This window comes from Ammodytes marinus, assembly GCF_949987685.1.
Source record: "Ammodytes marinus genome assembly, chromosome: 2".
Taxonomy (NCBI): domain Eukaryota; kingdom Metazoa; phylum Chordata; class Actinopteri; order Uranoscopiformes; family Ammodytidae; genus Ammodytes; species Ammodytes marinus.
In genome coordinates, this window is record NC_137231.1 from 31,077,652 (window position 1) to 31,090,151 (window position 12,500).

At 40.0% G+C, this 12,500-nt stretch overlaps 2 protein-coding genes across 3 annotated transcripts in view; one reads left to right on the top strand and one right to left on the bottom strand.

Moving 5' to 3' along the window:
- Positions 1–4,699: 4,699 nt before the first annotated feature.
- On the bottom strand, positions 4,700–6,124 carry LOC307256913 (nuclear factor 7, brain-like; the record flags this gene model as incomplete). The annotated part of the gene is made up of 1 exon (XM_080036029.1): positions 4,700–6,124. The coding sequence occupies one exon, from the start codon at positions 6,122–6,124 to the stop codon at positions 4,700–4,702; it is 1,425 nt and encodes a 474-aa protein (XP_079892155.1).
- A 2,868-nt stretch (positions 6,125–8,992) lies between these two features.
- The window catches only part of rasgef1ba (RasGEF domain family, member 1Ba), a gene marked incomplete at its 5' end in the record, with an annotated part of 155,507 nt that continues 151,999 nt past the window's right edge, over positions 8,993–12,500 (top strand). For both annotated transcript variants that reach the window (XM_080039301.1, XM_080039302.1), the window contains one exon: positions 8,993–9,061. In XM_080039301.1, the coding sequence (XP_079895427.1) occupies positions 8,993–9,061 (69 nt within the window). The remainder of the gene's footprint in view (positions 9,062–12,500) is intronic.

A 12,500-nucleotide genomic window follows, 5' to 3' on the forward strand; every position in this document is an offset into this window, starting at 1 on the left:
CTCTAAATGACAATATCTTCAGTAAAAATATGTTTCCATTAGCAGTCAGTACACCACAGCGTAGCAAGAATTAATGTTGATTTGATAACATCTTGCTAACATAAATTTGATAAGATCTTGCAAGAATACCTGTATGATATGTGACAATCATATTTCAGTTTTATGGATCAACACAAGAGACTGTTTATTTTGTGTATAATACATCATATAGTGCAAATCAGATGTACAAACCTATAGGTACATTAGCAAACATGCTCAATGCTACATACATGCTACCAGGCTAACGATTAAATCAGGACTGAGCCAAAACAGTAAAATTCATATATGCATTCAACCAGACAATAAAGTTACAACAGTTAACTCAAGGATATGCATTTTTACCATCCACTCCTGGCTCATAACTGCCTATTAAAGCATGCTGTGAGGAGTTTATAGTGTGTGTGTGTGTGTGTGTGTGTGTGTGTGTGTGTGTGTGTGTGTGTGTGTGTGTGTGGTTGTATAAAATGTGATGGTGCCATGCAGCTAAATGATGAGTTTCCACCATGTTTGTCACGCACATCGCTTCCCTCACTTCCTCATCCATAAAACATTGGATTTGAATCTAACTTTAATGACACTATTTCAGATTCACGATTTGGTCTGTTAACGCAAATGATAGGAGAGAGAAGTCACTTTACTGCCGTACTGAGGACTTATGTGTTTCACTGGTGAGCCAAATAACTGGCTGTATATAAAGCTCCGGAAAAAAATTAAGAGACCAGTCTGGATTTTTCTTAAATCTTCATCTCTACATAACTTATTTAAAATGCTCTTTAATGACAATAAATCTTTTGGAATTTGGTAGAAATGTTGTCAGTAGTTTATATTATAAAACCCAAAATGTTCATTCTACTCAAACATATGCCTATAAATAGTAAAACAAGAGACACTAAACATTTGGAGTGGTCTCTTCATTTTTTTCAGAGCTATATATGTGTGTATGAGCTATGTTTTTCAATATGCACACGTGTGTTAATTATACCCCTGTAAATTGTGTTGAAACTGCAGTGCATGTGGTTTTTACGGCCCTGCGGTGGCCACAATATGCAAATAAGAACAAGGAAGGAAGCATTCGTCTTATTTATTATGACATGATGTAACTCTGTGCAGGTACACTCATAAAACAGACTCTGAGGATCTCATTTATCTTACATTCTCTTTATGGTGGTTATTATACATTCCTCGCAACCCCCAGAACAATTTATTTTTTTCTATTTTTAGCGTTAATGTCAGTGCATATCTGTATTTGCACAACACTAATAAACTAATTTTTCTAATTTACTTTATATTTCTATAGTACCCCTTATCTTTACACCTTGCACCTGCACTGTGTCCTTGCACTACTGTTGTGTTTATTTGTGTCTCAGGTGTTGCTCAGACAGACAGACAGACAGACAGACAGACAGACAGACAGACAGACACGCTGCTGCTGTAATTGATAATGTGCATATGACAAATAAACCATCTTGAATAGCTGCAAAACACAATACCAAGAACGAATGCTAATGTTGCTACTTGTCAAGAAAAATACTCTTTACTTTCAAATAAATCTGCGCTAACATATCCGTATGTGGTCGAGAAACACTTGCTTTGAAGTGAACTCAAAAACACGCCTTGAGGAAAAACCTTTACTGCATTTTTACATCAGCAGCAGCACAGAAGCAAACGCACAAGAAAGCTAGTGAGCCCGTCAAAGAGAAATCTCTGGAGGGCCAATTGTATTTCCTGCCCCACGCACGCACGCATGCACACACACACACACACACACACATTGGAAGACACACACACACACACACACACACACACACACACACAAATCCCTGTAACCCAGCAGGGGTCCGCAATCTGAAGCTGTGTAGCTCATGTCGAATCCCTGTTCCCCACAGCTGTAACAACATATGGAGTGTGTGTGTGTGTGTGTGTGTGTGTGTGTGTGTGTGTGTTTATTATTAAAATCTAGTAGAGCATGTTGATTGCTTCATTAATTATGTTTTTTTTTTGTGTGTCAACAAATTGTTTCATGGGAAGCTCCTGCTGTCAGTTTGTCATTTCTGTGTTAGAGGTTAGACAATGAATATGGTTTTATTCATCTCAAGATTGACTAATTAGGTTTTGGGGTGCGGGAGATTTAGTGTGTGTGTGTGTGGGGGGGGAGGGGGTCTGTGTGTGTGTGTGTGTGTGTGTGTGTGGGGGGGGGGGGGGGTGTCTCTGTGTGTGTGTGTGTGTGTGTGGGGGGGGTGTATGTGTGTGTGTGTCTCTGTCGCTGTGTGTGTGTGTGTGTGTGTGTATACTGTAATGTGGTTCAATGAAGGCAGCAGGTGGAACAGCAGGTAGTCACATCAAAGTCATTTCTGTCCCACTAATGCAAACACGCCAAATCTACATGCCGCTCAAACGGTTAGAGACGTATGCAAAGCTAAGCTAAGCTAACACATAATTCTGAATAAAAAAACTGTTGTGATCATTACCATCTGATGCACAGAGAATGCAAAATATAGTTGATTCAATTATAATAATTTTAAAAAACATTAATTAAATCAAACTGCTTGTATTTGCTTTATGTGGATTAAGACCTGGACATTGCTATTCATATTATTTATCATGTATACACTACAAAAAGTATTAAAAAAACATGAAAAATAACTGTTAGAATTATGTAGCCCATATTTTAAAACGCCTGTTCACAAAGAATCAAAATAACTGATCAACAGACCCTCATTAACCAAAAATTTAAATAATGACTGATTCTACTATATGTAGCAGTTGTGTACTCTCTCTCTTATGTTTTGTGTAATTTTAGAAAAAGAAACTCAACCTGTAGTCACACTTTGGCACCAGTCAGCCGTTTATTGGTAACATAACAGATAACAGACTGAATACATTAAGCTCTCACAGGCAGCTCCATAGCTCAGGACATTCTAAAATCACCAAAAACACAGTTCAGACATCAGTTACACTCTGCGATGCAAAGAGCTCTTAAGCTAATTAATCATAAAAATCAAGCTAGCAAAATTACCGATAACCGAGTGAGCTCAACAAAGTATATCATGCCATTCATAATCTCACAATAGCATTTAAAATGGTAAGGTAAACGTTCTTTATCATACAATGTAAAGCAAACAAATTTGTACTCATAAGAACAAACATACTGAATTATATTTAGCAGAGCTCATAACAAATCAACCTACCACATGGGATGGTGTATTGGAATGTTAACAATATGTGGGGTTCACCCCTCAAGTCTGCAGGGGTTCAGTAGAGGGCTCTACTGCTAAACACACCAATCCCAGTGATGAACCAATAACATACAAGTAGGACTAAAAACAATACTGTACAAGATATTCAAATAGCAAAGCAATGGCTGACAATGCACAAAGTGAGGATTTATGGCAAGTGGAATTATTAACCTGGCTACATATACAATAGTTGTTGGACTCAAAACTAGGAGAGCATAACCAGGATAATAAACAGCTTTGAATTCTAAAGGTTGTTTCCTCTTCATGTGATAAAGTTCCAGCATTTTTGCTTTGTCGCCATTTTTCTCGTGGATTTGAACTTTAATCTAAGAGTTGGCATAATTTACACAATACACACTGATTCTGAAACAATTTTTAGAATTTTTTTAAAATCTAAAAACATTTTCAAACTAAAGAAAGCAGTATTTATGCAACCAAAGCGTTAACAAGACAACAGTAAGAGACATTCTAATAAAATCCAGGGAAAGATCAACAAAGCAACAAAAGCAGAAGCTACCACCATTCATATATTTTTGCTAAAACATAGGGGAGAGCGGGGTTGTATGTCACACGGGTTGGTTGTCACAATCGTTATATCTCGGAACCTGAAGGCGCTGTCTGTTAAATTTTGGTAAGTAAATATCCAGAATTGGGATCAGCATGCAAAAGGAAAAAGGGAAACACAATCAAAACAACCCAGTGCATCCCAAACTAGACCAGCTGCCAAGGCTACAGTAAGTTATATAGGCCTATTTGTCAACTTGACAATGCAATTAAACTTTCAAATTTAGTTCTGCTTTCTTGCCTTCTTTTTAAGATTATTCCCATTAAGATAACATTGTGACAAACAACCCCACAGTGTGTGACAACCGACCCCTTGTTGGGGTTGGTTGTCACAATGTGTAAGGGAGTCTTTGATGATTAATTTCTTCTTCATTACAATAAGTTAGAAAAAGTGAGGGGTACACATTTCAAGCCAACACCTTAAGCTTAAATGTAATGTTGGAATGACTATTGAAAGATGTTTAGGTGATGAGAAATTCTCACTAGAGTAAAAAGTGTGCCTACTAGCCCCGGTCTCCCCTACATCACTAAATCCATTATGGCTAGAGATCTTTCAATCGTAAATTTCACAATGAAATAATGATTTGTGTCTACACATTTCTACGACCCCTGACCATAACTCCTGAAGAAAAAACCCAATTACAATCAATTTGTTCATCTGTTGTTAATTCTCTGATTTATGATACATTTTGTTCTTTCAAATATTAAAAACCTTAAAAGCTAACCCTGATGTTTGGTGACGAAGAAAGTTAAAGAATATAATGAACAAGCTTTAGATTAGGGGTGCACTCTTGGTGTCGCTGTTTTGACGACCCTGGAACAAACATTTTGAGGTTTAGGACAATTTAAGCACAAGTTACTTACATTCCTGGAACATCAGCTTGACATATTCGGATATCAGTAGTTTTAGCATCACCAGCGTTTACTATACTGAAATAAGGGAAGAGTTTCTCAGTGAAAGTGTCTCTGTGAGTGTAGATATGGGTCATGTCTTCAGGGTCGTAGAAGGACACCTCCCCCCTGTCATAGTCCAGCTGGACTCTGATCCTCTGGAGACTCTTCTTCACCGCTACAGTCTGATCATTCCCATTACTGTATTTCCCACTACGATGAGAAAAACACCAGATCCCATTTTCTGGTGTGGAATATCTCTGCCCTTTTCTGTCAATTGACTCTTTGGCCAAACCTACATACCAGCCAGGATCTGTTCCCACCTCCACCTCCCAGCTGTGTTTCCCTGAGCTGAAGCCCTCAGAACCCAGAACATCTGAGAAATAGGAGCATCTCTCTGGATTGTCAGGAAGCTGCTGCCTTGTGCCTCCACATCTTAAACTTGTCAGATCATCAGAAAGATGGAGAATGGGGCTTGCAGTGTTCGGGTCCAGAATGACGGGACTGAAGTGGACCTTCTCCTTCATCTTCTCCCAGACCCTGAAGGACAGGTTGCCCAGGTGTTTGGCCACATCTATCAGAGCTCCAGAGACCAGCTGTGGATCTGACACAGAGCTCTGGACTCTGGCTCTGGTCTGAGTGGCTTTATAACTGCTGAGGAATGGCACGTTGTGTTTCTGCAGCTCTTCTTCAACAGCAGAGATACTGTCTGACAGAGAGGAGATCTGCTCCTCAATCATCTTCATCTCTGTGCCGAGAGTCTTCCCCTTCTGCTCCTCTTCCTCCCTCAGAGCTGCCAGTCTGGACTCCTCTTCCTCTTTCAGGAACTGCTGGAGCTTGTTGAACTCTGCTCTGATCTGCCTCTCTGTGGACAACAGCTGCTTCTTGGAGTGTTCAACCACTTCATTGTACGATTGTTTCACTTGTATGTATTTGTCCCTCTTGTCCCGTAGAGACTTTAGGTCAGATTTCAGCTGGTCCTTCAGGCCACTGACTGCTTGTTCTACAGGAACTATCGTGTGATTCTTGTGGAGAGAAAGCTCACAGACAGGACACACAGCTCTCTGCTCGTCCTCACAGAACCATTTAGTCTCTTCTTCATGATTGCAACACACCACCGCCACATTCTTCTCTCCCTTTGCACTCTCAGACGATCCAGTTTTCTGTCTCCCAGTAAAAGACTCGGCAAGATCCTTAAGAGCATAGTTTACAACAATGTCCTTAGAGGATTTCCTTTTACAAATAGGACAGTTTTTGTTCTTAGCTTGTTCCCAGAATGTTTTCAGACAGCTTGAACAGAAGCTGTGGTTGCAGCTCAGAGAAACAGGGTCTCTGAAAGTCTCTGAACAAACATGACAGTTCAGGTAACTTTCCAAAGCAGCTCTCTCAGCCATTTTTCTCTGTTTTCCAAATCGTTTTTAAATGAAAGACTCACCAAATTTGACTTCAAATCAGTTCGCCTCTTAAAATCCTCCAAATGTGCACTGCGTGATAGAAATCTCCCACCGTGTTCTGGCGACGTGGCTCGGTTCAACAATGTCTGAATGTGGCTTCAACATCACCAACCTCTTGTATAGTAAATCATTAATGGAAAATGAATTCAGCAGAATGTTTTTTATTGCCTGTAAAACAAGATGAGGACCAAAACCTGTGCAAGATGTCCTCAAATTTATTGTGGACCCAAACGTTGGTAATGTTTAACTTCTCCGTCTCCCTCTCTGATGATCTGACTCGTGATCTGGGAGAATATAATCTTTAACACCGAAACACTGACAGGAATTTAATCACAGTGATGACCAACAGTTGGAAACACAGAAAAAAAAACTATCCAATTATGTTAAGATGCCGCTAAGGGTGCACTCAGACTAGGATTCTTTATAAAAGGATATGATGAGTGTATGTGCAGCAGTGTGTGTGTTTATTGAGTGGGACGTACAGTAATCTATGTTGAAAAATGTCCGAGTCATTTGGCTCAGTGTCCACAGTCCCTTTAATGGGAAGAGGAGATTCCCTGTAGATAGGAGTGATAGATGGAGGTCATTACAGGTCCAGCTATTACTGTGAGAAGGTTTTAGGGACAGAAACACCAACAGAATCCAGAGGGTGTGAAGATAAGCGTCCAGAAAGTGAGACAAGGATCATAATTACAGGCGATTTTAATTGGAGAAAAAGGTTGCACTGATTGTACTGTGATTTGTTATCGGTGACAGCGACACAGGGAAAGTAAGACAATGTTGGACATGGTACAAGGAGAAGAAAAAACTCTATTAACACCTACAAAGGGTAATTTCAATCCCACCTCAAGACCCATCTCTTCTCCTCTGCCTGCCCCTAGATCACCCACCAACTCAAGCCCCATCAGCTTTACATTTTCCTTTTGTTTGTTAACTGTTGTGCTCCTATGTAAAGCGCTTTGAGGGAGAGAAAAGCGCACATAAATTAAATATATTATTATCATTATTACAAGACAAACAGGTACTGTGCACTACATGAGTATCAACTACTCTGTATATGCATTTGTGTACTTTTTTGGCTTAAGACCAGTTGTACATAAAGAAGGTGTACTGTATAAGATTGTTATACATATAAGAAGAGACGGCACATAGGGGAGAACGGGGTAAGTAGGCACACTTTTTACTCTAGTGAGAATTGCTCATCACCTAAACATCTTTCAATAGTCATTCCTACATTAAATTGAAGCTTAAGGTGTTGGCTTGAAATGTGTACCCCTCACTTTTTCTATCGTATTGTAATAAAGAAGAAATTAATCGTCAAAGACACCCTTACACATTGTGACAACCAACCCCATCAAGGGGTCGGTTGTCACACACTATGGGGTTGTTTGTCACAATGTTATCTTAATGGGGAATAATCTTAAAAAGAACACGAGAAAGCAGAACAAAATTTGAACGTGTAATTGCATTGTCAAGTTGACAAATAGGCCTACATAACTTACTATAGCCTTGGCAGCTGGTCTAGTTTGGGATGCACTGGGTTGTTTTGATTTTGTTGCCCTTTTTTCTTTTGCATGCTAGCTGCCTTTTCCTGCTCTATTCTCTCCTTCTCTGGGGTGTCAGTGAGGACACAACTTGACAATTTATTTCGTTATTGTGTTCCTTTTCTGGCTGCAGCCTTTGGATAACATGTGACAACCAACCCCCCAAAAAATGTGACAACCAACCCCAACTTGAATTTCTTGCTAGCATCAAGGCCAACAACCATCTGACAACTAATTAGCTTGCTAACCACAATCTAAACTATAGTTTACCCTTCACACTTTTTATGGGTAACAAGTGTTTTGTTATAAACCCATTGTGTAAAAGCCTAGAAGAAAAACACTGAGGAGCTAAATATTTTCAATTTGACATGAAAAACACAAACAGTCCTCTCACCTCAAATTCAGCAGTCTAACTCCAAGGAAGACTGTAGGTGACCTCTGACCCCAATTGTGGATATTTACATACCAAAATTTCACAGACAGCGCCTTCTGGTTCCGAGATATAATGATTGTGACAACCAACCCGTGTGACAATTTACCCTGTTCTCCCCTACTGTATTACTCAAAAGGAACAATGAGTTTGCAAAATTGGAGTTTGAGGGACTCAAAATTAGTAGTAACCTGTGGCCATGCATGAAATTATTTTTCAGAGTCAATAGTAGTTTTGACCCATGTTGTGCATTAAATGGTTACCGTGATTCTGCCAGGTTTAGCTTCCAGTTCACAGAGAGAGACCCTGTCGATGAAAGCAATCTGCCAGCTGGTTGGACCTCCCACTCCCCCTCAGCGCAGCCCCACCTGCACGATGGAGGAATGATGAGTCCACACACACACACACACACACACACACACACACACACACACACACACACACACACACACACACACACACACACACACCACCGCTACTGCCAATGCTGCTGCTAAGAAGAGGGACCATTCACACACAGAGGATTTGTGGATGTGAGTCGAGCTGCAGCAGGCTTTAATCTCCACATCTAGCGGCTGCCCTCCATGCGCTATAATCGGGAGGTATTTTATATTTTTTATTTTTGCAGCTCACAGCTCCAGGGTTTTTCTCAGGGTTTTTTCAGGGCAGCTCAAGAAGACGGGAAAAATAACGAGGGTCCCTGAACGTCACACGGAAGTTTACGAGGCTGTCAGAAAGAGAAGAGAGGACCCTCCTGTTGATTCGGGTTCCACGTCAATTCACGATTTTAAGGATAGTATTTAAGCAGCACCTTTTTACTCCCCCCCTCTCTATATGGCAAAGTTCCTCGCTGAATTACTGGGATGTACACTTCCAGACAAGGGCACTCAACCTTTATTCGAGGTAAGGATGCTATGAACCTGCTTAACAGACCCCTCTGATATTATTTTTAAAATGCATTTATAATCAAATGGTCAAATATACAGTATTTGACCACACACACACACGCACGCACACACACACACACACACACACACACACACACACACACACACACACACACACACACCACACACCACACACCACACACCACACACCACACACCACACACCACACACACACGCACACACACACACACACACACACACGGTGGTTTTCATGGATAAAAAAAAATGACACTGGCTGGCTGCTCTCTCTGTCCATGAATTCTCTATGGCAACAGGAGGCTGAGGCTTTGTTCACCTGGTTGATTGACAGTTGCTAGGCTGTAAAAGCACTTCATTAACAGTGATCCCGGGTTTACAGAGGCTACAGTGCTACGCTCTCTCTGCACACTCACTCACCCATTTCATACAGTACAATATATGAATACATTGTATACATTTATGCACATTATATATACAGACCTGGAAAAACATTAAGAGACCAGTATGGATGTGTTCTTAAATATGCCTCTCTACATTACTTATTGAAAAAATGCTCTAAATGACTTATTTTTTATTTTTTGGTAGAATATGTTGTCCTTAGTTTATATTATAAAATCAAAAGGTTCATTCTACTCAAACATTATGCCTCTAAAGAGTAAAACAAGAGACATTGAACATTTAGAGTGGTGTATTAATTTTTTTTCTGGAGCTGTATATTTAGGCTAAGTGAAAATATTTGTAATATTCCCCCAAAAATATCAGCTTACGTTTGGTTCCCATTATGAGTTTGTATTATGTCCTTATAATGTCTCACTATTGTTCCCCCCCCCCCCTCTATCTTCTATTCTGTGCTATTGTATCTATTGTTGTGCTGTTGTCATAGTAGCGGCAGTGTCCATATATGGTATTGTTGATATTGTGCCATTCGTATTAAGGATGATTATGGAGGCTGGTGATTTCTCTAAGTCGTGCTGCATGTAGTGCCAGCCAGCAGCGGGGTTTGGTAAGAAATGGCTAAGATTCAAATGCTGCTCCTATTTGGGTCACTGTGCCACACACTGTGACACACCCACCCATGCACACACCCACCCATGTACTCACTCACTCACTCACTCACTCACTCACTCACTCACTCACTCACTCACTCACTCACTCACTCACTCACTCACTCACTCACTCACTCACTCACTCACTCACTCACTCACTCACTCACTCACTCACTCACTCCCCCTCTCTCTCTCTCTGTCTCTCAATCCCTCTCTTTTTCTCTCTCTTTCCCCCTTTCTCTCTCTTTATTTCCCTATCTCCCCTCTCCCCCTTCTCTATCCCTCCCTCCCTCTCTCCCTCTCTCTCTCCCTCTCTCCCCCTCTCCCTCTCTTTATCCTCCAGCCTTTTAGCGAGTCTTTCTTCACAGCAGGGGAGCTGGTTTTTCGAGCGCTGTGTGCTTTTTCAAAGGCCAAAGAAACAGATTAACATCACTGTACTCTCAAGGCCTGTGGGTTTGAAAAGATGTCTGCGCAAAGTCAGTGAAGAAATGGAAGAATTAGATTTTTCTTTCAGTCAGAGAATAATTTAACTTGAAAGAAAACCAACGATACGTGACGCACATTGATTTATTATGTGTGCGTGGTGTGCGTTTATTTGGTCACGCTATCGAGAAAATCACGAAATCTACAGGTGACCCAGTCAGTCAAAAAAGTAACACATGCATGTTTTTTTGCACTACATACACACATAGGGAGACACAGGCATATGCACACACAAAACAAACAATACCTTAACGTGTGTGTGTGTGTGTGTGTGTGTGTGTGTGTGTGTGTGTGTGTGTGTGTGTGTGTGTGTGTGTGTGTGTGTGTGTGTGTGTGTGTTTTAATGTATTCAAAAGGACAAGGCTGTTCAGTGCAACAGGGCATCACATTGCCTGTAATTAAATACTAATGCTTCATCAGCTGAGAGTCATTTGTGTGGATTTGTTTTCCGATGTTTCTGCCAATAAATATGTTTTTCTAATTATCCGTGACAAATCAAGTCTTCATAGGCGTGCTGTTGAATATGAATCAAGAGGTTATGGTTAGAAAATAAGGGGGCACAGTTGCTAGAAATATCAATTTTACATAAATGAAAAATCTGCCTTTTTAACATGCACAGGTCTTGTTAGCTGTTGTCTTGTCCTTGCATATTTGACGCATTACCTTCCACATGTCTATATAGGCTACTGTATATTTTTGTATTATTTAAAAAGGTTTAAAATTCCAAGTGAAAATTGGATCAATAAGATAAGATATAATGTAGAGTTTGCAAAAAAAATAATAATAATTTAACGATTTTGAATTTCCTGCAGTTTTCATCCTTGCTATCATTAGTGCACATAAGTATGTGAGTGTGTGTATGGTATGCAGTTTTATGATGAAATCCGAGCATTCATCTGTGGTTTGTACAGCGACTGTGTGTGTGTGTGTGTGTGTGTGTGTGTGTGTGTGTGTGAACATTTGAAGCCTTTTAAGCTTTTGTCTCTGTCACTGTGAGTCAGTGTATGGTGTTGGAGAGAGGGATGAGAAAGAGGAGGAGAGAGATAAAGTATTTGGCAAGCAGAAAAGAAAAAGCCAATGTACAGAGCTTCTATCACTCACTATGACTATCTCTCTCTCTTTCTCTCTCTCTCTCCCCCCCTCTCTCTCTCTCTCTCTCTCTCTCCCTCTCCCTCTCCAACCATTGAAATCAGTGAATGGAGCGCATATGCAGCACAGTATATAGATGACACTGAGTCGATCTTTGTGGCGGATTTAATTTTTACATTCAATTCTGTTTGGATGACGTACGTTCTTCAACCTTTATGCTAACTTAGCCACATGAATGTAGAAGTTAGCTACAGTCACCTCTTACATCAAGGTAAGACACTTTCAAGCACTGGTCAATTTTGAGATGTTTGGGCTATTTTGCTTCCATAACATGTCGTCTTTCATACTAGTATAAATATAAGGTCCAAATGTACATTTAGGTGTTTAATTGACTAAACCGTGTCTGTTTGCATCTGTATATTTCTCCTATACAACCATCTTTAACGGACATTATCTCAACATAATTTTTTTGTTCAATACTTTGAACCTAAAATCTCAACTTCTAAAGCGCTTACATCATTTTAAACTTTCCATAATCATTCCTCACACTATTCTGAAAGTTATTACAGAAGGATTGGTTCATATGTTGTCAAGTGTCTGATTTATGAGACATTTTCTTCTTAAAAACATGCCACATGCATTTTTAAGACCCTATATGGTACTTTTTCATTCATAAAATTATAAACAGGCTGCATGCAAATTCTGTTGTTTAAAAACGTTGAACTTTAAAGCTGGGGTATGTGATTTCTGATTGGTCAAAGTTAAGCTAATGAGCTGTACACTTTGACCAATTAGAAC